Source organism: Coregonus clupeaformis, chromosome 6, assembly GCF_020615455.1.
Source record: "Coregonus clupeaformis isolate EN_2021a chromosome 6, ASM2061545v1, whole genome shotgun sequence".
NCBI lineage: Eukaryota > Metazoa > Chordata > Actinopteri > Salmoniformes > Salmonidae > Coregonus > Coregonus clupeaformis.
This window is the reverse complement of record NC_059197.1, coordinates 4,825,972-4,849,585: the sequence shown is the minus strand read 5'-3', so window position 1 is coordinate 4,849,585 and position 23,614 is coordinate 4,825,972. Positions and strand designations below refer to the sequence as shown.

Below are 23,614 nucleotides of genomic sequence, written 5' to 3'. Positions count from 1 at the left end.
ACAATAGTGAAGACATCAAAACTATGAAATAACACATATGGAATCATGTAGTAACCAAAAAAGTACATTTTAATGTCTTTAAAATACATTTTATATTTGAGATTCTTCAAATAGCCACCCTTTGCCTTCATGACAGCTTTGCACATTCTCTCAACCAGCTTCATGAGGTAGTCACCTGGAATGCATTTCAATTAACAGGTGTGCCTTCTTAAAAGTTAATTTGTGGAATTTCTTTCCTTCTTAATGCGTTTGAGCCAATCAGTTGTGTTGTGACAAGGTGGGGGGGTATACAGAAGATAGTCCTATTTGGTAAAAGACCAAGTCCATATTATGGCAAGAACAGCTCAAATAAGCAAAGAGAAATTACAGTCCATCATTACTTTAAGACATGAAGGTCAGTCAATACGGAACATTTCAAGAACTTTGAAAGTTTCTTCAAGTGCAGTCACAAAAACCATCAAGCGGTATGATGAAACTGGCTCTTATGAGGACCGCCACAGGAATGGAAGACCCAGAGTTACCTCTGCTGCAGAGGATAAGTTCATTAGAGTTACCAGCCTCAGAAATTGCAGCCCAAATAAATGCTTCACGGAGTTCAAGTAACAGACACATCTCAACATCAACTGTTCAGAGGAGACTGTGTGAATCAGGCCGTAATGGTCGAATTGCTGCAAAGAAACCACTACTAAAGGACACCAATAAGAAGAAGAGACTTGCTTGGGCCAAGAAACACAAGCAATGGACATTAGACTGGTGGAAATGTATCCTTTGGTCTGGAGTCCAAATTTGATATTTTTGGTTCCAACCGCCGTGTCTTTGTGAGACGCGGTGTGGGTGAACGGATGATCTCCGCATGTATATTTCCCACCATAAAGCATGGAGAAGGAGGTGTTCAAGACTGTTGGAAAAGCATTCCAGGTGAAGCTGGTTAAGAGAATGCCAAGAGTGTGCAAAGCTGTCATCATGGCAAAGGGTGGCTATTTGAATAATCTCAAATATAAAATATACACTGCTCAAAAAAATAAAGGGAACACTTAAACAACACAATGTAACTCCAAGTCAATCACACTTCTGTGAAATCAAACTGTCCACTTAGGAAGCAACACTGATTGACAATAAATTTCACATGCTGTTGTGCAAATGGAATAGACAAGAGGTGGAAATTATAGGCAATTAGCAAGACACCCCCAATAAAGGACTGGTTTTGCAGGTGGTGACCACAGACCACTTCTCAGTTCCTATGCTTCCTGGCTGATGTTTTGTTCACTTTTGAATGCTGGCGGTGCTTTCACTCTAGTGGTAGCATGAGACGGAGTCTACAACCCACACAAGTGGCTCAGGTAGTGCAGCTCATCCAGGATGGCACATCAATGCGAGCTGTGGCAAGAAGGTTTGCTGTGTCTGTCAGCGTAGTGTCCAGAGCATGGAGGCGCTATCAGGAGACAGGCCAGTACATCAGGAGACGTGGAGGAGGCCGTAGGAAGGCAACAACCCAGCAGCAGGACTGCTACCTCCGCCTTTGTGCAAGGAGGAGCAGGAGGAGCACTGCCAGAGCCCTGCAAAATGACCTCCAACAGGCCACAAATGTGCATGTGTCTTTTTCTTTTTATTTATTTAACCAGGTAAGCCAGTTGAGAACAAGTTCTCATTTACAACTGCTCAAACAGTCAGAAACAGACTCCATGAGGGTGGTATGAGGGCCCGACGTCCACAGGTGGGGGTTGTGCTTACAGCCCAACACCGTGCAGGACGTTTGGCATTTGCCAGAGAACACCAAGATTGGCAAATTCGCCACTGGCGCCCTGTGCTCTTCACAGATGAAAGCAGGTTCACACTGAGCACATGTGACAGACGTGACAGAGTCTGGAGACGCCGTGGAGAATGTTCTGCTGCCTGCAACATCCTCCAGCATGACCGGTTTGGCGGTGGGTCAGTCATGGTGTGGGGTGGCATTTCTTTGGGGGGCCGCACAGCCCTCCATGTGCTCGCCAGAGGTAGACTGACTGCCATTAGGTACTGAGATGAGATCCTCAGACCCCTTGTGAGACCATATGCTGGTGCGGTTGGCCCTGGGTTCCTCCTAATGCTAGACCTCATGTGGCTGGAGTGTGTCAGCAGTTCCTGCAAGAGGAAGGCATTGATGCTATGGACTGGCCCGCCCGTTCCCCAGACCTGAATCCAATTGAGCACATCTGGGACATCATGTCTCGCTCCATCCACCAACGCCACGTTGCACCACAGACTGTCCAGGATGCTTTAGTCCAGGTCTGGGAGGAGATCCCTCAGGAGACCATCCGCCACCTCATCAGGAGCATGCCCAGGCATTGTAAGGAGGTCATACAGGCACGTGGAGGCCACACACACTACTGAGCCTCATTTTGACTTGTTTTAAGGACATTACATCAAAGTTGGATCAGCCTGTAGTGTGGTTTTCCACTTTAATTTTGAGGGTGACTCCAAATCCAGACCTCCATGGGTTGATACATTTGATTTCCATTGATAATTTTTGTGTGATTTTGTTGTCAGCACATTCAACTATGTCAAGAAAAAAGTATTTAATAAGATTATTTCATTCATTCAGATCTAGGATGTGTTATTTCAGTGTTCCCTTAATTTTTTTGAGCAGTGTATTTTGATTTAACACTTTTTGGGTTACTACATGATTCCATATGTGTTATTTCATAGTGTTGATGTCTTCACTATTATTCTACAATGTAGAAAATAGTAAAAATAAAGAAAAACCCTTGAATGAGTAGGTGTTCTAAAACTTTTGACCGGTAGTGTAGTTCAACATGTTTTAGTCAGCGTCAGTGTGGGTCTCCACAAATGGATCATGCTTCACAGCATTCTTTACCTTCCCTCTAAAGCAGGGGTGTCAAAACTCATTTTGCGCCGTGGGGCCGCATTCAGTCTTCAACGCTGTCCGGAAGGTCGCACTGAACTTTTTTATTTTTTTATTTCCTTGCCGTCAAAATTTGCAAAAAATTGTCAATCCATCGTTTTTGTAATTTTCGATGCTCCCTGACTGTCTAGCTTTAATTTCTGTGATTATTAGGGAGCTGGACACAGTCAATAAACTGTATGAATGTAGGTCCATTATCATTTCTACACAGTTTCGATTTTCTAGTCATTTTAAAGTATATTGATTTTGTTTCCCCTAATCTCTCGTGGACAGATGCATGTAACATAACTGAAATTTTAGTTCTGGGTTTCCGAGATTAGCTTGACCTTTAGAGAGAGAAGGGGGGCTTTTTGGGAATCAAAGGAGCATTATTAAATATCAAGTAAAGCAACAAGCTGCAATCCGAAGTCAGGCAGCAACCTGACTACGAAAATATGAATCTACCATAAGCACCACAAGATGGCAGTATTTCTTTACAGTAGATCCTCTTCAATAAAAAGTGCATTTATATCTAGATCAGTTTATTCAGTCAATTATACATACAATGCAAAACATTACAAACACTAGTCTTTGAAAATGAAAGTTATATGATAAAACGGAAGTAACATGTTATGTAAATTGCATAGCTACAAAAGGTGGTTGGACTACATCATAATAGGGTAGGTTCGGGAATAGGGGGACATTATTACGTTTTTCGCCAAACATACTCCCTTTATATTGTACTACTTTATTAAAAACAGATCATTTCCCTCTAATCAAGTGGATTATTGATCTTTCGGCTCCCCTACTTGAATATATATACATAAAAACGTTTATAGATCTAACTTCATTAGATTATATCACTGTTTCAAAATGGCAAAATATTAGATCAATGTACCTCAAAATAATTTTGTTGGAGTGACAAAGTTTTTTTGTTTTTCTTGTAAAAAGTAGTGGCAGCCAGGGAAATTGTTGAAAAAAGACAATTACAGGTGGGCGGGGGGGCGTTTAACCCAGGGAGGATTTAACCCAGGGAGGATTTAACCCAGGGAGGATTTAACCCAAGGAGGTGTTTAACCACAAGCCACCCTGGTATTGAAGATTATTATTTTGTAATGAATAGGAAAGTACATTCTTAAAAAACCAAGGCTCAAATGACACCCCAAAAAGCATAATACTCTCAGAAATATATGGAGGGCAAGGGGTACACTACAGAGTGTACAGGTGAGAAGGCTATGTTGCTTATTTCATCATACAGAGCTGACAAACACTACATTCTGATGACTCTATGGAGATTAATCTAATGCCACAAAAGTCACCATAGAATCATTTAATTATTTGCAAATGCAATAATCTTATAATCATGCAACTAAAATAAATCCTATGTATGCTTCAAACCAAGTATCTTTCAATCTCTTTCCTATTCAACAGGGGAGTAATTGATAAGATGTTAAGTAATATTTATATAGTGTGTGAAATGAATGCTCAAAAGGCGTATATCAGATATTTATCCACTGAATTTGCAAAATAGCAAGCATATTCCGAAAAATAATAATTACTGCTTTAATATGACAAGATGATCATCTTGCACCACCTAGAAATACATGATAAAAGCAACGAAAACATTGCAGCTTATACAATAGTAGTCCATAAGCGAGCATACAAAGCATTCATTTAATACATCACATTTTTCTAAGTCTAGCATGTACAGTATATAAAAAGACTAGGTAAAAAGATGCCACTGAAATAATTTGTCCGTTTGGTTGGAAAGAGATTGCAGTCAAAGAGCCCTTGTATGACAGTCGAGTATGTGACATACAGATTATCTGTTGAGGTAACGCAACTGCCTGAGTACTGCATCCAACTGCTCAATAGCAATGGCTTGGGTTGTTAGTCATTAATTTGATCCTTTCTTATAAAGATGACCCATATATGCCACTGACGATCGTTCGCAGGTAATATTGGAATATCTTATATTGTTTTTTTAAATAATCAACCTAAATGTCCTGTACCGACTGTCAGGTCCACATACTGTACTAACAGTAGACCAACTGAAGGAACATCACTGTGTCCTAAAACACCACTTACTGGACGTATTTGTCTTAGGCTTGATTTGTCTGTGTGTTTTTTTAGTCTGTTCTGACCTCAGAAGCACCATTGGGTCAAGTGTAGTGTTTAGACTAAAGTCTACAAGTGTTCACAAGAACTGAGGAGAACACTTTTATCAACCCTAAATGAGAAGGGAGGGGCTGAACATAGTACTGCCACCTACTCCTAGAACATGAGACATGCAAGGGTGGTTCAGAGAGAAAAGGAGGAAGAACGTTTTTTAAGCTACAGGCATCCTCACAGAAAACCATAGCAGGCTGTTGTTGTTGTGGACATAGCTGGCAAGCGTGAGGAAATCTCGGAGTTGGAGGTGTTGGCAGAGAGAATGACGCGTCTGGTTGGGGAGTGTGTGAATCCTGTTGAGGCTCCGTTATCTCAGCACGCCCCAGCTGGCAGGGGAAGATTGGCAGCTGCTTCCTCAAGTCAGAGAGGTCAGGGGGTCAGGTGGGCGGGACAAGAAGAGGTCCCTCATCAAGGCTGGGGGAATGAGAGAGAAGGGGAAGAGGAGGAGAGGTCATCATCACCTATTTCGGTAGGTATTAGCAAGAGTGAATTTGGTAGGTACAGTATGACGTAGTATGCAAATGCCAGACATGAAGCCTAAATATTTGCCCAAGATACAGTAGTACCATGACGTGCATTTGTGTGTGTTTGTACCTGCGGTGTCACATAGTCCCTGGGCTTCACCGAGGATGGGGTCCCTGTCCGTCAGCAGTTGGCTCCGCCTGCAGGGGCGTGGCCCCAGCTCCAACTCTGGGCTGTCTGCATCCTCAGGGCAGTCCTGAAACACACCATTTCAACCTTAATAACACATCATTGTGCATTAAGTAATTTTGATGATGCCTTGAACAAATGTAATACACTGTCCCCAACCCCAACCCCCCACCCTAAACCCCCTCCTCTCCCCTCCTCTCCCAACCTTAAACCCCCTCCTCACCAGCAGGGTGTAGTTGAGAAGCAGTTCCTGCTCGATGGGGGACACCGAGTGTCTCGGTCTCTTGTCCTGACTCATCAGCTGGGAGGGCATGTCTTCATCCAGCTCATGACTCCTGTGGAAATTACAGTGAGGAATGTTAACATTCAGCAACACTGTCACTCCAAAACATCCAACACCACTGTCACTCATTCCAACCGGTCGTCTCTCATTGGTGTGACCCAGACAGCAGTGGGTCAGTAGAGTAGATCTTTACCGTTTCCTGGTAGCAGTGGGGGGCTCTGGGTAGAGGCTGTCAGGGGTCTCAGGGAGCTGGACGCTAAGCTGGAAATCATCATCCATGGAGATATATGGCGCCAGCATGTCCAGATCAATCACTTCCGCGTCCTACCAGCACAGGAGACAGAATGCTCATACACAGGTATGGCCTCCCTCTTACTAATTTGCCTCTCTCAAAATAGTTTGAGGTATTGAAGAAAGAGGAAAGTATTAGAAATCCAGCACTGTTGTGTGTGGTCTAGCTAGGTCATTGTGTTGTGACTATGCCCATCAGCTGTATACTGCATGTACCTCAGGCTGGTCTTCCTTCTGCACGCTCTCATCTGGACAGACGGCAAAGAACTTCTCCACCTCATCCTCTATTGGTAGCTCCTCAATGGGGATCTGACGAGGACAGATATATACTGGACTCCTCATCAGTGAGAACACATTGGGTCCATATGTTATAGACTCTAGGAAGATACTGTATCCTTACTGACATTTAAGAATCAACCAAAGTTCTTACCAGTGCTGGTGCTGGTGATGATGAGGTGAGCTTGCTGAATATGGGTGAAAGGAGCGTCCACAGCTCAGGGGTGCACAGGTCCTGTGGGAAATCTGGGACGGAGTCAGGGCTTGATGGAAGGCTGAACGACAGCTCCGCAAAGTCTGCAGAAACAAAGACACACAAGTCAAGACACAAACATACAGTGAGGGAAAATGTATTTGATCCCCTGCTGATTTTGTATGTTTGCCCACTGACAAAGACATGATCAGTCTATAATTTTAATGGTAGGTTTATTTGAACAGTGAGAGACAGAATAACAACAAAAAAATCCAGAAAAACGCATGTCAAAAATGTTAGAAATTGATTTGCATTTTAATGAGGGAAATAAGTATTTGACCCCTCTGCTAAACATGACTCAGTACTTGGTGGCAAAACTCTTGTTGGCAATCACAGAGGCCAGATGTTTCTTGTAGTTGGCCACCAGGTTTGCACACATCTCAGGAGGGATTTTGTCCCACTCCTCTTTGCAGATCTTCTCCAAGTCATTAAGGTTTCGAGGCTGACGTTTGGCAACTCGAACCTTCAGCTTCCTCCACAGATTTTCTATGGGATTAAGGTCTGGCGACTGGCTAGGCCACTCCAGGACCTTAATGTGCTTCTTCTTGAGCCACTCCTTTGTTGCCTTGGCCGTGTGTTTTGGGTCATTGTCATGCTGGAATACCCATCCACGACCCATTTTCAATTCCCTGGCTGAGGGAAGGAGGTTCTCACCCAAGATTTGACGGTACATGACCCCGTCCATCATCCCTTTGATGCGGTGAAGTTGTCCTGTCCCCTTAGCAGAAAAACACCCCCAAAGCATAATGTTTCCACCTCCATGTTTGACGGTGGGGATGGTGTTCTTGGGGTCATAGGCAGCATTCCTCCTCCTCCAAACACGGCGAGTTGAGTTGATGCCAAAGAGCTCGATTTTGGTCTCATCTGACCACAACACTTTCACCCAGTTCTCCTCTGAATCATTCAGATGTTCATTGGCAAACTTCAGACGGGCCTGTATATGTGCTTTCTTGAGCAGGGGGACCTTGCGGGCGCTGCAGGATTTCAGTCCTTCACGGCGTAGTGTGTTACCAATTGTTTTCTTGGTGACTATGGTCCCAGCTGCCTTGAGATCATTGACAAGATCCTCCCGTGTAGTTCTGGGCTGATTCCTCACCGTTCTCATGATCATTGCAACTCCACGAGGTGAGATCTTGCATGGAGCCCCAGGCCGAGGGAGATTGACAGTTCTTTTGTGTCACTTCCATTTGCGAATAATCGCACCAACTGTTGTCACCTTCTCACCAAGCTGCTTGGCGATGGTCTTGTAGCCCATTCCAGCCTTGTGTAGGTCTACAATCTTGTCCCTGACATCCTTGGCGAGCTCTTTGGTCTTGGCCATGGTGGAGAGTTTGGAATCTGATTGATTGATTGCTTCTGTGGACAGGTGTCTTTTATACAGGTAACAAGATGAGATTAGGAGCACTCCCTTTAAGTGTGGGCTCCTAATCTCAGCTCGTTACCTGTATAAAAGACACCTGGGAGCCAGAAATCTTTCTGATTGAGAGGGGGTCAAATACTTATTTCCCTCATTAAAATGCAAATCAATTTATAACATTTTTGACATGCGTTTTTTCTGGATTTTTAGTTGCTATTCTGTCTCTCACTGTTCAAATAAACCTACCATTAAAATTATACACTGATCATTTCTTTGTCAGTGGGCAAACGTACAAAATCAGCAGGGGATCAAATACTTTTTTCCCTCACTGTAAACAGCCTTTTGAGCACTTATGACAGTGAATGTGTAGTAAGTAAGCCTTGTCTGAGCCAGAATGGCCCATAGGGCAGGAGGCTGCTTCTGTAGCATGAGGCAGCTTGATCTACTAGTACAGTGGCTTGCGAAAGTATTCACCCCCCTTGGCATTTTTCCTATTCTGTTGCCTTACAACCTGGAATTAAAATGGATTTTTGGGGGGTTTGTATCATTTGATTTACACAACATGCCTACCACTTTGAAGATGAAACAAACAAGAAATAAGAAAAAAAAACTGAAAACTTGAGCGTGCATAACTATTCACCCCACCCCAAAGTCAATACTTTGTAGAGCCCCCTTTTGCAGCAATTACAGCTGCAAGTCTCTTGGGGTATGTCTCTATAAGCTTGGCACATCTAGCCACTGGGATTTTTGCCCATTCTTCAAGGCAAAACTGCTCCAGCTCCTTCAAGTTGGATGGGTTCCGCTGGTGTACAGCAATCTTTAAGTCATACCACAGATTCTCAATTGGATTGAGGTTTGTTGTGGTGCCATATTCTTTCAATTTTTTAATAATGGATTTAATGGTGCTCCGTGGGATGTTCAAAGTTATGGATCTTTTTTTTATAACCCAACCTGATCTGTACTTCTCCACAACTTAGTCCCTGACCTGTTTGGAGAGCTCCTTGGTCTTCATGGTGCCGCTTGCTTGGTGGTGCCCCTTGCTTAGTGGTGTTGCAGACTCTGGGGCCTTTCAGAACAGGTGTATATATACTGAGATCATGTGACAGATCATGGGACACTTAGATTGCACACAGGTGGACTTTATTTAACTAATTATGTGACTTCTGAAGGTAATTGGTAGCACCAGATATTATTTAGGGGCTTCATAGCAAAGGGGGTGAATACATATGCACGCACCACTTTTCCGTTCTTTATATTTTAGCATTTTTTGAAACAAGGTATTTTTTTCATTCCACTTCACCAATTTGGACTATTTTGTGTATGTCCATTACATGAAATCCAAATTAAAATCCATTTAAATTACAGGTTGTAATGCAACAAAATAGGAAAAACGCCAAGGGGGATGAATACTTTTGCAAGGCACTGTACATTAGTCTGTCGCAGGGCCTCAGGCCCCAGAATCATTTGGTACTCGACCGTGGATCAAACTCCTAACCTTCCAATCTCAGGGGAGACACTAACCACAAGATGGTACAGTACTAAAGGTGTGAATTAAAGTGTGAGGGTGACCTGCGAGGGGTACGATGAGGTCTCCTGAGACAGGGGCCAGTTGGAGGAGGTCCTCTGGGTTCTCCTTCAGCTGGAGGAAGAGCTCTGCACTGCTGCTGTTGTCACTGTTATTCCTGTTGTCACTATCACACAAGGTCTCCTCTGAGGCCTCAGAGACAGGATCACTCTTCAGCCCACAGCCAGTCTGCTCTACTGAGAACACTACATCTGCCTGCTCCACCACACTGAGAGATAGAGGGAGAGAGAGAGAGACAGAAAGACAGACAGATAGTGACAGATGATAAATAAGTATGGAGAAGATGTAGAGTAGGGAGAATGGAAAGGGGTGAACGTATGTGCCATGAAAAAGGAGATGAGAGTAGAGAGGAGGTGGGGCATTACCTGAGGATAAAGTTAAGACAGACCACAGCCTCTGGTTGGGAGGTCTTGTTGTTGTAGATGACTGTAGCCTGGGTCTCTGCCCACACGAAGCCCCCACTCTTAGCCAGGAAACGGTATTGACTGGTGCACACCTGGCCTTTGGAAAGAACTGGGATGGGGACAGTGGGGAAGACAGGTCAGTGGACGACAATTAAAATGTACACATATCAATGTACACAGACAAACATGCGCACACACCCACAGGCACACTTCAAGTTGACCACTACACTATAGCACTCTTAAAAAGGTTGAGCAGGGCTCAAAGTAGCAAAGCGCATGCCCCGCCCACCTCATTCCTCTCTTTCCAGCCATTACTTCCCAGTTTTTTGTGGGGTGTAAATTCACTTGTTACATAATTGTTGCTGGGTTGATTTATTTAAAAAGAAAACCAATGCCCATTCCTTGCTTGTACAAAGCACACTTTCCCATAGATTTTACGTTCGCGCTAACGTCTGTTATGACCGCTCAAACACATGCCGGTCCCCTTCAAAATGTAAACAATGGCACAAGTGGATTTTGATCTGCATCTTTTACAACGCCGACGCTTGGACGGGGATTAAACTTACAAAGAAAATATTTATACCACAAGACAGAGGAGAAAGCGATCTTTGCACAGATGAGTGTTACTTTTTTTTAACTGGACAAAAAAGGAACTCACCTGCAATGGAAGCCATTTCCGAAAAGGAACAGCCAAATCTCATAAATAAGGGTTTTGATCTTCCACACAATGTCAACTATTTGTGCGTTGGTAAATTCTAGAGCAGCGCATTTAGATTATAAAACAGGGGGTTATCATTTTCTTAAACATAGTCTCCACCTAATGTTGAATATGCAAGAGGATTTGACAAAAACAACCATGAATATGAGTGGAATCCATGGTGAAAGCTATGGGAGATTAGGGGATTGTGAGGGGGCGGTACCTTAGAAAGATGCTGGTTGGATAGAGCGTAATTTTGTGCAAATGTATAAAATTATGATCAAGCGTATTATGCAAATGCATTGTCATTTTCATACATTTTACTTCAAACATGAATTATTCTATTAATATAATAACAAAACACATAAATAGGTTATATATACAGTACCAGTCAAAAGTTTGGACACCTACTATTTTCTTTATTTTTCCTATTTTCTACATTGTAGAATAATAGTGAAGACATCAAAACTATGAAATAACACATATGGAATCATGTAGTAACCAAAAAAGTGTTAAATCAAAATATATTTTATATTTGAGATTCTTCAAATAGCCACCCTTTGCACATTCTTGGCATTCTCTCAACCAGCTTCACCTGGAATGCTTTTTCCAAGTTTGAAGGAGTTCCCACATATGCTGAGCACTTGTTGGCTGCTTTTCGTTCACTCTGCCGTCCCGACTCATCCCAAACCATCTCAATTGGGTTGAGGTCGGAGGATTGTGGAGGCCAGGTCATCTGATGCAGCACTCCATCACTCTCCTTCTTGGTAAAATAGCCCTTACACAGCCTGGAGGTGTGTTGGGTCATTGTCCTGTTGAAAAACAAATGATAGTCCCACTAAGCCCGGATGGCGTATCGCTGCAGAATGCTGTGGTAGCCATGCTGGTTAAGTGTGCCTTGAATTCTAAATAAATCACAGACAGTGTCACCAGCAAAGCACACCATAACACCTCCTCCTCCATGCTTTACGGTGGGAAATACACATGCGGAGATCATCTTTTCACCCACACCGCGTCTCACAAAGCCACGGCGGTTGGAAACAAAAATCTCAAATTTGGACTTCAGACCAAAGGACAAATTTCCACCAGTCTAATGTCCATTGCTCGTGTTTTTTGGCCCAAGCAGGTCTCTTCTTCTTATTGGTGTCCTTTAGTAGTGGTTTCTTTGCAGCAATTCGACCATGAGAAGCCTGATTCACACAGTCCCCTCTGAACAGTTGATGTTGAGATGTGTCTGTGACTTGAACTCTGCAAAGCATTTATTTGGGCTGCAATTTCTGAGTCTGGTAACTCTATTGAACTTATCCTCTGCAGCAGAGGTAACGCTGGGTCTTCCATTCCTGTGGCAGTCCTCATGAGAGACAGTTTCATCATACCGCTTGATGGTTTTTGCAAATGCACTTGAAGAAACGTTCAAAGTTCTTGAAATGTTCCGTATTGACTGACCTTCATGTCTTAAAGTAATGATGGACTGTCGTTTCTCTTTGCTTATTTGAGCTGTTCTTGCCATAATATGGACTTTTTTTTAAAGCGTTGAGTATCTTGCTCCATTATGCAGCTGTTAAATTTAGCAGAACTGTATTTTTGACCTTTTATACATTTTGATGATTGTTGCTACTCAAAACCTCAGTGCTCTGATGATAGACAATGGGTGTTTCTCAAAATGCATCCTACCGTGTTCAGAGCACACAAATTGGGGCACTGGAGAGTCGGAGTATGAGTCCAAATCAAAGTATGCGCAATGGAGCACGGAGGGCACTTCTCGAATGCGTACTCCGTTTGTACATATTTTGAAGCATGCATCGATGCAAGCTTCAACGGAAAGTATGCAGAGAAATATAACGCAACCACGTAAAAAAATTACGCACATTTCTTGAAATCAATGGCAACCATTATTTGAGCTGAAACGAGAGAAAATAAACAGTTGCCCATTCACATCTCATATGTTGCCAGAATACAATATTTTATCTTGTTAAGTTAATAAATACATGCTGTGTTAATTTGCTGTGCCTACAATACCCACTGTAGTGTGCGTAGATCGCAAGCCCAGAGTAAGTCAACAGGGCTAACTGGCTAGCTACTACTGTTAGCTAGCCAGATAGTCACAAATAATTGTTAGCTAGCTAGCTAGCTACCCACGAAGAATTGACATCTACCTTGCATAACATTAGTTTTGGGTCATTTATGCCTGTTTAACTAGCTGGCTAGCTAAATTATTACGATTCACATATAGCTAGCTGATAATTATGAAGTAAAACGTTTGCCATTGTCCTAGCTGGAGGAAGGTTCAGTGAATGGGAGGTGCAGTGTGAGGCAATACAGTAGGGGGAGTGCGAGTGCTTCTCAAATGTAATGTTTTATGCGTTCTCTACACTCTCGTCCTCACAAGAACGTACTGAAGAGAACGCCCTCAGAGAATGCACTCAGAGCATATTGAGAAACACCCTACGTATTCGAGCAGAGCAGTAGTTGTATTTGTCCATGGCTCTGTCCTCACTGATCAGTCTGCTTCCCACAGACACCCAGGAGGAAAGGCTGAGCAGTAGCATACCAAGTCCGCCTGACAACAGCTGTCACAACAACACGTCGTCCCCAGTACTCACACAGTGTCCTTTTACTTATGTGTCACTCACCGGCATAACACGTTACAGTGTTACACTGACTCTCACGGTACTGTTATATGTCACATGATAATGTTACAATGGAGACTAGTTCAGTGAAACCAATGTTTTTGCATGGGCCCTTCCACCTACAATCCACACACACCCTGCTCTCAGACACTCACGGATGTGCAGGCTCTTGGTCACATGATCCGAGTCCAGGGCATGATGGAATTCATAGGCAGATTTGCCAATCAGATATTCTGGCTCGTATCCCACTAGCTCTGCCACCCTGGCAACACAGTGGAGAAAGAAGGAGGGGTCAGGGGTGAGAAATCAGCTTGGAGTCAACAACCAGAGATGATGCAGTAAGGTAGTTTTGTAAGAGAGAATGGTATAACTTGGTATCTTAATCTGCTGGGGTAAATTAGTTATGAGTTATTGTAATTCTATGAGCCCCGCTGAGAATGGGCAACAAACAATGGTATCTGCGAAATGAATTCACCCTGTGTGTGTGTGTGTGTGTGTGCTCAGCCTCACCTGCCCTCGCAGTGTGTGAAGCACAGGTCCATGCTGTGTCGAGTGAGGAAGGTACTGCGGTCCAGAGGGAACTCCACACTGGACGGGTGGGGGATGGGCTCACACAGCACCGTCATGAAGCGGCCTGCAGGGGGTGACGAATCCTCGTCACTGCAGCACACACGCATGTGGCCTGTACAGTGCAGCACCTGGGGGCCACAGAGTGTGGTAAGGTTAGTTCGATAACCATGACTATCCATATATACATAACAGGGCACATGCATGAGCAACAGGACCCATAAGTCCCAATGTGAATGTTGCAAATTTGATGGGGATGGGGGCCACACAAAAACAGAACTCATCACGAGGGGCTCGCTTTTTTTGTGTGGAAATTGATACGACAGCCTTTAAAAAAGGGGGGGCCGCGGGCTACCTGCCAGTTGCCCATTCATGTTGTAGAGACAATTCATGGCAGACTGACTATGTTAAGCAACATTCACAGTGGGACTTGAAGCTAGACATGGTGCGTTAGAAGAAAGTGAAAGAATGTAAGGATTATTCTATATAAGAGTAAGGATCCATCCCAAATGGCACCCTATTCCCTATATAGTGCACTACTTCAGCCCAGAGCTCTGGCGTAGACCAAATAACCGTAGAGATGGAGAGGTACTGGAATGGCAGTATAATAATGGTATGTGACGCCCTTGTAACATGGCCAAGAGTGAGAACACAGACTCACCCCAATGACACAAATGCTGAGTCAACACTGTTTTACACACACCTCTACTGGAGTCCAGAGCTGGGCCAAGGCTTTCTGACAGTCATGGTCACTGATGGACCCCCGCCCTGTGTGTGTGCGTATACTTGTTGTCCTACCTTATCAGGACCCCAATGTCCTAACAATTCACCCAAATGTCCTGACAAGGTAGGAAAACAAGAACTTTTTTTTTTTTAAGTCAGGACTTTTTTCAGGTCCTGAATTTGTTCAAAGGCTATTTTAAGCTTAAGTGTTAGGTTTAGAGTTTTAAGTTAAGGTTAGGTTTAGGGGTTAAGGTTAAGGTTAAGGAACATTGGATTTTTAAAGGTCAAACATTTTGACTCCCCATAAAGTCAAGAAATTTCACAAAAATAAAGCTCTGTGTGTGTCATCCCCTGAATCAACTTCTCGATGCTGGACACTGAGCCAAGCAGAAATGAGCCAAGTGAAAGGAAGGTGACGGGGACACCATCTATGCTACCAATGATGTAGGCAAGCCATAGTCGCACCAATAGGAAAGAAAGTCAGGCAGGGTGGCAGGCTGGATTAAGTTGGTAGAGAACCAGACTCATAAACCAGAGAGATATGGTTACTCCCCCACGTCTCATCATTAGAATGGGGGTTGGAGAGGGTACAGACAACCCCCTGATATCTAGGCCAGCCAGCCTGTCCTACCAGTGATACCTTTCAGCTGGATTAAGTGTCCTGGCCTTCTAAATCAAAACACATCTCATGTTTATAGCTCTGATGTGTGTCTAATGTCCTAGCAACGTCACTGGTAACAGCAACATATGAATCTCACTGAATGGTGAAAGACGACCCTAATAGGGTTGGGCGGTATCCAGATTTTCATACGAATTTTACCATACCGGGGTATACGGTATTACTGTTAGTGCACACAAGGGGGCGCTATTTCTCTCCATAGCAGACACTAGCTAAATGCTAACAAGCGCAATCGGACAAACTAATCGCAAGAACAGACAGCCCAGCTCATAAAGTTATACTCAATAGGCTACTCACAGTTTTCTGCATGCACAAAACAAATATTAGACAGCAGGGATCTTGATCAAGGAGGGGATTGATTGTCTCTGCTGTAAATCTTGCAAGCTAGCAACTTAGCTTGTGAGCAAGTTAAAAAACCAAATGCATAGCTGGAGCCATGAGCTGGAGAGAATTCATCTGGCACATTTTAGATAGTCAAATGTATAGTTATAAGATATTTAGCTAGCAAACATAGGTTGTGAATTTAAAGTGTAACTTGATCACCTCTCTGTGGATCGATCGTCACGTCACGAAGCTTCCATTTGCTCCGTGTGCTCTTTGTAAACCAACATACCATGTGACTGGCTCAATCAGCTGATTTGGGGAACGACTTCTTAATGAAAAAATAATGGAACAGGCGAAATGAAGGACGCGATCTGCTTTATCTATTAACCAAGTGTACAAGTTGACTGCAGGTATTTATTTAAAAAGGACAAATATTCACATTTATGAAAAAACAAGCTACAAATAGTTTCAACGTTATTGATGGTATTGAATACTTCAAAATACTCCGTTATACATTATGAACGGTATACAGCCCAAACCTAACGCCCTATGCAGGTGCGGCATAGACAGGTGTACGGGGGCTTGGGGTGTTGCTAGCTCATTAGGGCTCAGCTGTGTGGGGGGCAAAAGTACCTTCCAGGTGGCAGACTTTATGTTGACAGTGCGCCCTCTTTCAGTCAGAGTGCTCTTCATCCTAAGGAAGAAGGCCATCTCCGTGTGTTGCTGCACTGGTTTCTTCTTGGACACACCTGGGGTGGAGAGAAGATAGGTTGCAGGCTTACAGCTCTGTGTGAGCATGCATGATGAACACACACATATGCATGCACGCAGTCGCTCACACACACGTACGCATGCACACACAAAGAGTGGTTTGTCTCACCTGGCCTAGGCGTCAGGAGATCCCGTAGCTCCTCTTGGTCACATGGGTGGACAAAGTCATACACACTCTGGCCCAGCAACTCCAGCTGGACAACTCAACAATAATGCAACCATTTCAATACAACGTCACACAGGCCCCTTTTCCATGAATAGCAGATTAAGAAAAGCTGCACTGCAGGTTCTCTCAAAATACTAAGTCCGAGAATATCACACCAGGTGCTTTGTAGCTTGTATTTGCTAACTTCTACAAACATGATGTCTGCATTTTCTTGGTAATCCAACCAACCAGACTCTTACATTTGTTCTGCAGGGTAATCTAGGGGACCATGAACATTTAGCTCCCACTTCACTATTGTGGGATGATTATTTGTAACGGCTGTCGATTGTATTACACGCCTACAAGTCATACTATGATTTTTAAAAAAGATGATAAATTAAGGCGAAAGAAAAAGACAACTTCTCGTAAAAAAGAGTTTTTTTTCTGTAGAACTTGAGGGCTCTCAGAGACCACATCCTATTTTGAAGGAAGAAAAGGAAGCTCGTATCAGGAACACACATCATGTGTAGTTTAACTCACATCAGACACTGAAATATCAAAAAAGCCTCATGATTTCAACCCATTAAATCAATAATGCAACATAGAACTAACCAATTGGACAACCAAACTGTTCATCAATGGCCATAAATAAAACCGTTGTAAAACATGCAGTAATAACGGAATATTTTTAACATTACTCTTTGCCATTCGTTATGTGGGAGTATCCACTTTTTGTATTGAGTCTGCAGTTGACATTCTAGTAAGCCTATAACTGATTCATTCTACCGGACTATACGCAATAGAGCTTTGTGGATACAGACTGATTGTAAACAAATGGGAACATCACACAACAGCAGTGGAACTGTATACTAGTATAGTACTACTATATACCATTAAGCAGATGGTTTTTATCCAAAGAGACTTACAACAGTGAGTGCATACATTTTCATATGGATAGCCCCAGTGGGAATCGAACCCATGACCCTGATATTGCCAGAACCATGTGTGGCTGTATGTACCTGTGGGATGCCCAGGTGTTTGTTGACGCTGTCACCCAGGTAGATCATATCCCCCTCCTCTGTCATCACCATGATGAAGCCTGCCAACGCTCGGGGGTAGAACCCATCCATCATGTCCTCGTCCCCATCTGTGACGCGCTCCTCACTCGTATCCCCTGCTATGACATAAAACACACATGATAAAATACACACATCCAATGTCATGTCACCACCTTTTCGACTCAAGGGTCTAGACTACCACCATCTTGGGAGTTGGTTACTAATTGGAAAGTAATAAAGAAAGTATGCCTGGCTCTCTCAACCATTCACAGTACAGGACATGGACACGACTGGCCAATTGGGAGCCCACCTGAGCGGAGGTAGTGCATGCGAAGGAAGCTGAGCGTCACCCGGATGATGGCGGCCTTGTCCAGGTCGGCGGAGACTCTGCGGGGGAGGGGGAGGGTGTGGGCTAGCTCGTAGAACAGCTCCGTCTCCTGACTCCGCCTGCAGCGCGCCGCATCCCGGGAACGCACCTTCCGCTGATCCGTACTCGACCTGGACAGAGGGAAGAGGGAGAGAAAAGAAAAGAGGAAGTGATAAGGTAGGAAGAGAAGTAGAAGAACAGACCAAGGCAGTGGAGGAGAATGGTATACTGAGGAGGTGTTCATTCATGAAGATAAATCCTTTGTGATTTCTTGACATCCCTGCGTTCACAAATGTAATCCAATTTTCCGATGTGTGAAATTCTAACAAATCACAAACACCTAAAACCCTTTCAACACACATTTCAATATATTTTTTTCTGTGAAGTCAGTCACTGGGTACACAAAGTCAAACCAGATATTTAACATCCACTTACCATCTACAGTGTAATATTCACTTCCTTCTCAGACAAACAAACTTCAAACATTGTTTATTACTCCTCTTTATCAAACTTCTCTGACCCTCTTTTTACTCTATCACACCTCCATAACCGAACAAGCAAATATCTAAATATTCAAACTCACACATACAAACAGACGGAACAAAATGTATTTCCTAAATTGTTTTCTCTTTGATTCAGCATGTAGGATCCGCATTGTGTAGTTTAAGCGTTCACTGAGTCACACACTGTGTCTGGGAGGGAACAGGGAAACATTCCTCCCTGAACCACAGCCCTCAATCTCCTCTTATCTTCACCCCAAGGGGACACAGGCAGGCTCTGTTAACCTGTTTATGGCATCTGACCCCAATCAACAGTCGGACCCCCACTTCCGCTTCGCCCTCATGTCCTCCATTGTCCCCCTGTCCTCTACAGTCTCAGAGAGCTGAGATTGTGCCCCCTTCTTTCCCCCAGGCTTTTCACAGGAAGTTTAAACAGATGCGATGTATATCTCCATGTATGAATGCAGGCTGGGTGAAATGGTTCAGGAGTTCTCCCCGTCCCTTACCATCTCACAAGCTGTGTTCATCAAAATAAAATGTCATTGATTATATAATAACCGTAACTGATCCTTACCAGCTGAGGTAATATGAAGTGAAGAGTAATGAGTTTTGTCATTGACCAGGGTGTGACAGAATGTGCTCGGTTTGATTTGAATATGGTCAGATAGGATCATTATTTGAGAACACTTATATAAGTAACAGGCAACATAAGGCCACTTCCATGGTAACGGAATTGCACTGAGATTCAGATTATTCACTTAAAATGTATGCCAAAAAAAATGTAATTTCAAAGTTTAACAAACCATACAACTCTATGCACAAGGACTACTTTTAACAATTTACACTGAACATGTTACAAAAAAAAACATTACTGGAAGAACTGTGCAGATACAAAGTTTGGTGACAGAATTTTGATAAAATCTCCTTCAGTTTTTTATTATGTGACCACGTTTTTCAAAAATCTGCTCCGAATTAAGATTCAAAGGTGTGTGCAGAACTACAGTAAGTAAAGTGAATTTACACCTGGTAACAGAAATGTGGTAATGGAATTTCAACATGGGTCCCTGATCTATACCACACAGAAATTCATAATTATGGATATGAATGTCATCCTCTTCATGAAGATGTATCCTAAATAGGTACACAAAAGGTAGAAATATGCAATATCCTCCTTTGCATATTTGGGTATTATTCTAAACACTGGCTATTATCTTAATGAGCTCCGCTACCAAACAAGACCAAATTTGGTTGGTCCAGACCAGACAAAATCTGAACCAATCATAGAAGTCTATGTTTCACAAGTTTGGACATCAAAGTACACCACAGTAGAGCTCAATACATTTACATTTACATTTTTGTCATTTAGCAGACGCTCTTATCCAGAGCGACTTACAGTTAGTGAGTGCATACATTTTCATACTGCCCCCCCCAATAGAATACAGTACAGTGCGGGACTGATTTCTTCATCCTGCTCTGGATGCTTTTCATACCTCACCCACCCACTCCCGCTGACTTCTTGTCCGACTCCCACCTGCTCCCGCAAGAACTGGTCCTGAACCCGACCACAGTCCCGCAAAGTTATTTTAGGTGTGTGTGAAGCAGCCTGATTTGCAGCCCCGGTCTTTAGTTTTGAACGGTTTGGGCTACAGATGAGTGGTTTTCTGCATTGTTAATAGTGAGTGCCCAACACTGGCCGCGCATTCTGCATGATTGATTTTTATTCAATTATTCAAACAATTTAAAAGTAAATGCTACAGCCCACACTATGCAAAAATATTTTTTTGTTTGTCAATAGATGATTGTGTTTCTATCTCCTGTCTTGGTATAGGCTCTGAGATTAAATAGGCTATGATGTCACACTCCTATCACAGCAGTACTGCAGCCTACCCATACTGTCCCATAATGCACTTGTTGCTGTTGAAGTAACAGTTGTTGTGTTAAAGGGATCATAGAGTGCACTGCCTGCCAGGCCTCCTGACTGCTGATTGGTCAGTTCATTGGAGCCAGCTCCTTTTCTGCTCCTGGGATCTTTATAGCTCAGTGGCTGGTATGCTAGAGTGGGGGAGGGGTATTTTAGTGAGCTGGAGCCTCTCAGCCAGCCTGTTTGTCAGCTTTTTAAATGATAAAAGAGAGTGCAAGATATTTTGTGAATAGGTCTAAAAACGTAGTTGTATTTGGAGAGGTTTTTGGCCATATATTGACCTAAACTCAAACACTCAAGAATAAATGATTGTCTATATCAGGGAATGCCATTTTGGCCATAAATATACTGCCATAAATTACAGGAATAGATGGAAAGATTTTACACAATTTGACATTTGAGAGATTTGACACCTGGGCCTTGTTATGGATAAACATTTATACAGACAGATTGGTATAATATATCTGCTCCATTTTCTTGTGCACATGTTGACAAGATGTTGGGGTATCACTGAAGTGGAATATTGACCCACTGAGCTTGCCTGACGACTCAAACACTGTGTGAATAAAACACTCTGTGTGACTCTGTTTTAGCTCTCCGCAGGAACAGGATAGAGCCCTATAAAAGGTGTGTCATTCAGGGATAGCTCAGTCAAAACCTATATTTGGGTCTAAATACCCTTACCTTGAGTTGTGTCTCAAGGTCTATGGTGACAGCATCCACAATAATCTATTTATTACTTCTGCCACAGCCAGCATCGTCAAATGTAATGAATGTAAACAGCCAAACTGATGTTAGCAATGCTGCACTGCAAGCTGAAATTTCCTTAAAAAGGCCTCTTTTTTTAACCTTTTGAAAATCATTTATTGCCGATATAAAAGTTAGGTTCCAAAGGGTTCCAAAACTGTAGATCGAAAGCGAGGCGCATCAACATTTAGATAGAGCATTTGGGCAGCGTCAGAGCATTTCCCCAGCCCGGCATATCGATAGCCTACGTGAAATGACCCAATGCAATGCAATTGGAATCATGATAAGGGCAAGACTGACTGTAGGCAGTGTCAATTTGACCTGGGAAACATGAATGAATTCCAATGGAACATGTCCTCTCTACCACCCTGGAATAAGGTCAATGATGGCATCAACTCTGTGCCTTACAGGTTTATTAGGCTCTTCATTTAATCATGCCTCACAATTATTTGATGATATTGAGATGTGTGGATTGGGTAGGCTCAATCCTATCCTGAACTATAATGAATCTCTCAACCAAAACTATGTAGCAAAATGTATACTTAAATATGCTCAATATGTTCTATAAACAGATAAAATAAGATTGTCTAACAGTTATTGGACAATTTCCAAAGCCAAGATCTAAATGCTGAAACAAAGGCGTCATGCCTATATGGGGCACAGGGGTACGTGCCCCCTCAGATTTGTCCTGTAAAAAAAATATTATTATTATATTTCTCTCTGTAATACTACTAGACACAATTTTATCAATTTGGGTTAAGCTAGCCCAGATAGGTTCCCAATATCCCAACATCATTAGTTCCCAATATCCCAACCTCATTACTAGCTACCAAGAAGCCATTTCAGGCTCTCAATCAAGTTAGAGTAGCTAGCTTGTCCAACTATCTTAGCTGGCATGTGTAAAGGATGTCACACTGCTTGATTTGTCAGTACCACTTCCTCCCAATTTGGACCATACCTGGCGCGAACTGTGGACCTCTGCCTTGCTAGCACACATGACTGCCATCCTGAAACATCTTACCAGTCAGCGCCACATGAAAAACTAGCTGAAGCCTGAAGTGGCTGAGCAGTACGTTTCACACATCCCCATGTGCTACGCATGCCTGCTGGCAAGGTTGGTAGACTTCAGAAAGGCAAGCAATAACTAAATGTACTGAATATGACTTACATTCCTTTACCCAGATTTTTGGCCCTAGATTGCAGGAAAAAGCAGTTTGAAAAATGCACATACTTTGTGCCCCCTCAGATTTTTGGGGTGCATGACGCCCCTGGGAAAACACTTTAAAAATTGAAAAAGTGGATTTTACATTTTTACTTTGACAGAAATTGATATCGTATCTATACATTCGTGCGCATGTCCAAGTTATTTTGTAGCCGGCAGACAATAGGCTACGAGAACACTTGGAATATGTCGACGATGTCTAATTGAAAACTCATTTATAAATGTCTTACCGTTGTCCAACAGGCTCTTCCTTCTTATCCATATTAAACTCGTAAACTTAAAGTCTCAGACTTCGGATTTGTTTTATGAATGTTTTATTCTATGCTGAGATCGATCGACTCGAGAAAGCTCTAACAACAACGTCTCATCCCGCCTGTCTTCCGCCTTTGCAGACATTCTAGCCAATGAGAGGGCAGATTCGCACGAACAACAGGGCTGCGTTCAGTACGAAAACACGTACTGCAACGTTCAATTAAAGGGACACGGTGCAGTTCTGAACGACCAGTTCAGAAACGGAGAGGTTGTGTGTTGGGGAACGCTCCGCGGCCCTTTAAATACGTCACTCATTGCTTTAAGCCATACCCACCAAACGTACCTCAAAGTCTGTTCAACAACATTGAAGAACGTTTTGAGGAAACGTGCCGTTCAGTACAAACCGTCACGTAACGTAGCAAACATTAAATCGAACTGAATGAACCCCAGGCACAACTCGTTTAAGTGGTAAGGCTAAAGCAACCGACTGTAGAAGAAATTCGAGGAGGTGCAGTTGCGACAGCTGAAAGTCGGACACTAATGTGGTTTTCCAACAGCAAGGCTCAGATCAGCATGGCGGGGTCATTGTTTATCAAAGTTTTTCTTTATAATGTCGAAATAAACATGCCTTCAACCCCCATATCACACACTCACATCAAATGTGTGTACATTGTACAATCAATTAGTGACAGTCTCAAATATCACATGAATTTCTATATATCCACTGTTTACATGAATGGCAGCAAAGTTGGTTCCTGTTTCAGTGATGTCTTTGGTCACGTTTATGTAGGTCAAATAAAAACACCCTAATGATAGATTGACAATTAGAGCCTCCCACAATGCGCAGGATGAAGTTGG

The 23,614-nt window shown here is 43.0% G+C and overlaps 1 protein-coding gene across 2 annotated transcripts; it reads right to left on the bottom strand.

The window, feature by feature from the left end:
• Positions 1–3,406: 3,406 nt before the first annotated feature.
• Positions 3,407–22,911, bottom strand: LOC121567527 (hypoxia-inducible factor 1-alpha). Of its 2 annotated transcripts, none has more exons than XM_041877646.2 (15): positions 22,735–22,911; positions 18,058–18,245; positions 17,709–17,866; positions 16,654–16,738; positions 16,407–16,522; positions 13,991–14,178; positions 13,636–13,742; positions 10,115–10,262; positions 9,734–9,957; positions 6,709–6,851; positions 6,495–6,587; positions 6,181–6,311; positions 5,928–6,039; positions 5,648–5,771; positions 3,407–5,467 (listed from the first exon to the last, which is right to left on the bottom strand). In XM_041877646.2, exons 1-15 carry the CDS (start codon positions 22,764–22,766, stop codon positions 5,409–5,411), a joined length of 1,908 nt encoding a protein of 635 aa, XP_041733580.1. In that variant the 5' UTR covers positions 22,767–22,911; the 3' UTR covers positions 3,407–5,408. The 2 variants fall into 2 exon arrangements, with proteins under 2 accessions (XP_041733580.1, XP_041733581.1); XM_041877647.2 differs by having other exon boundaries at positions 17,709–17,863.
• Positions 22,912–23,614: the final 703 nt, after the last annotated feature.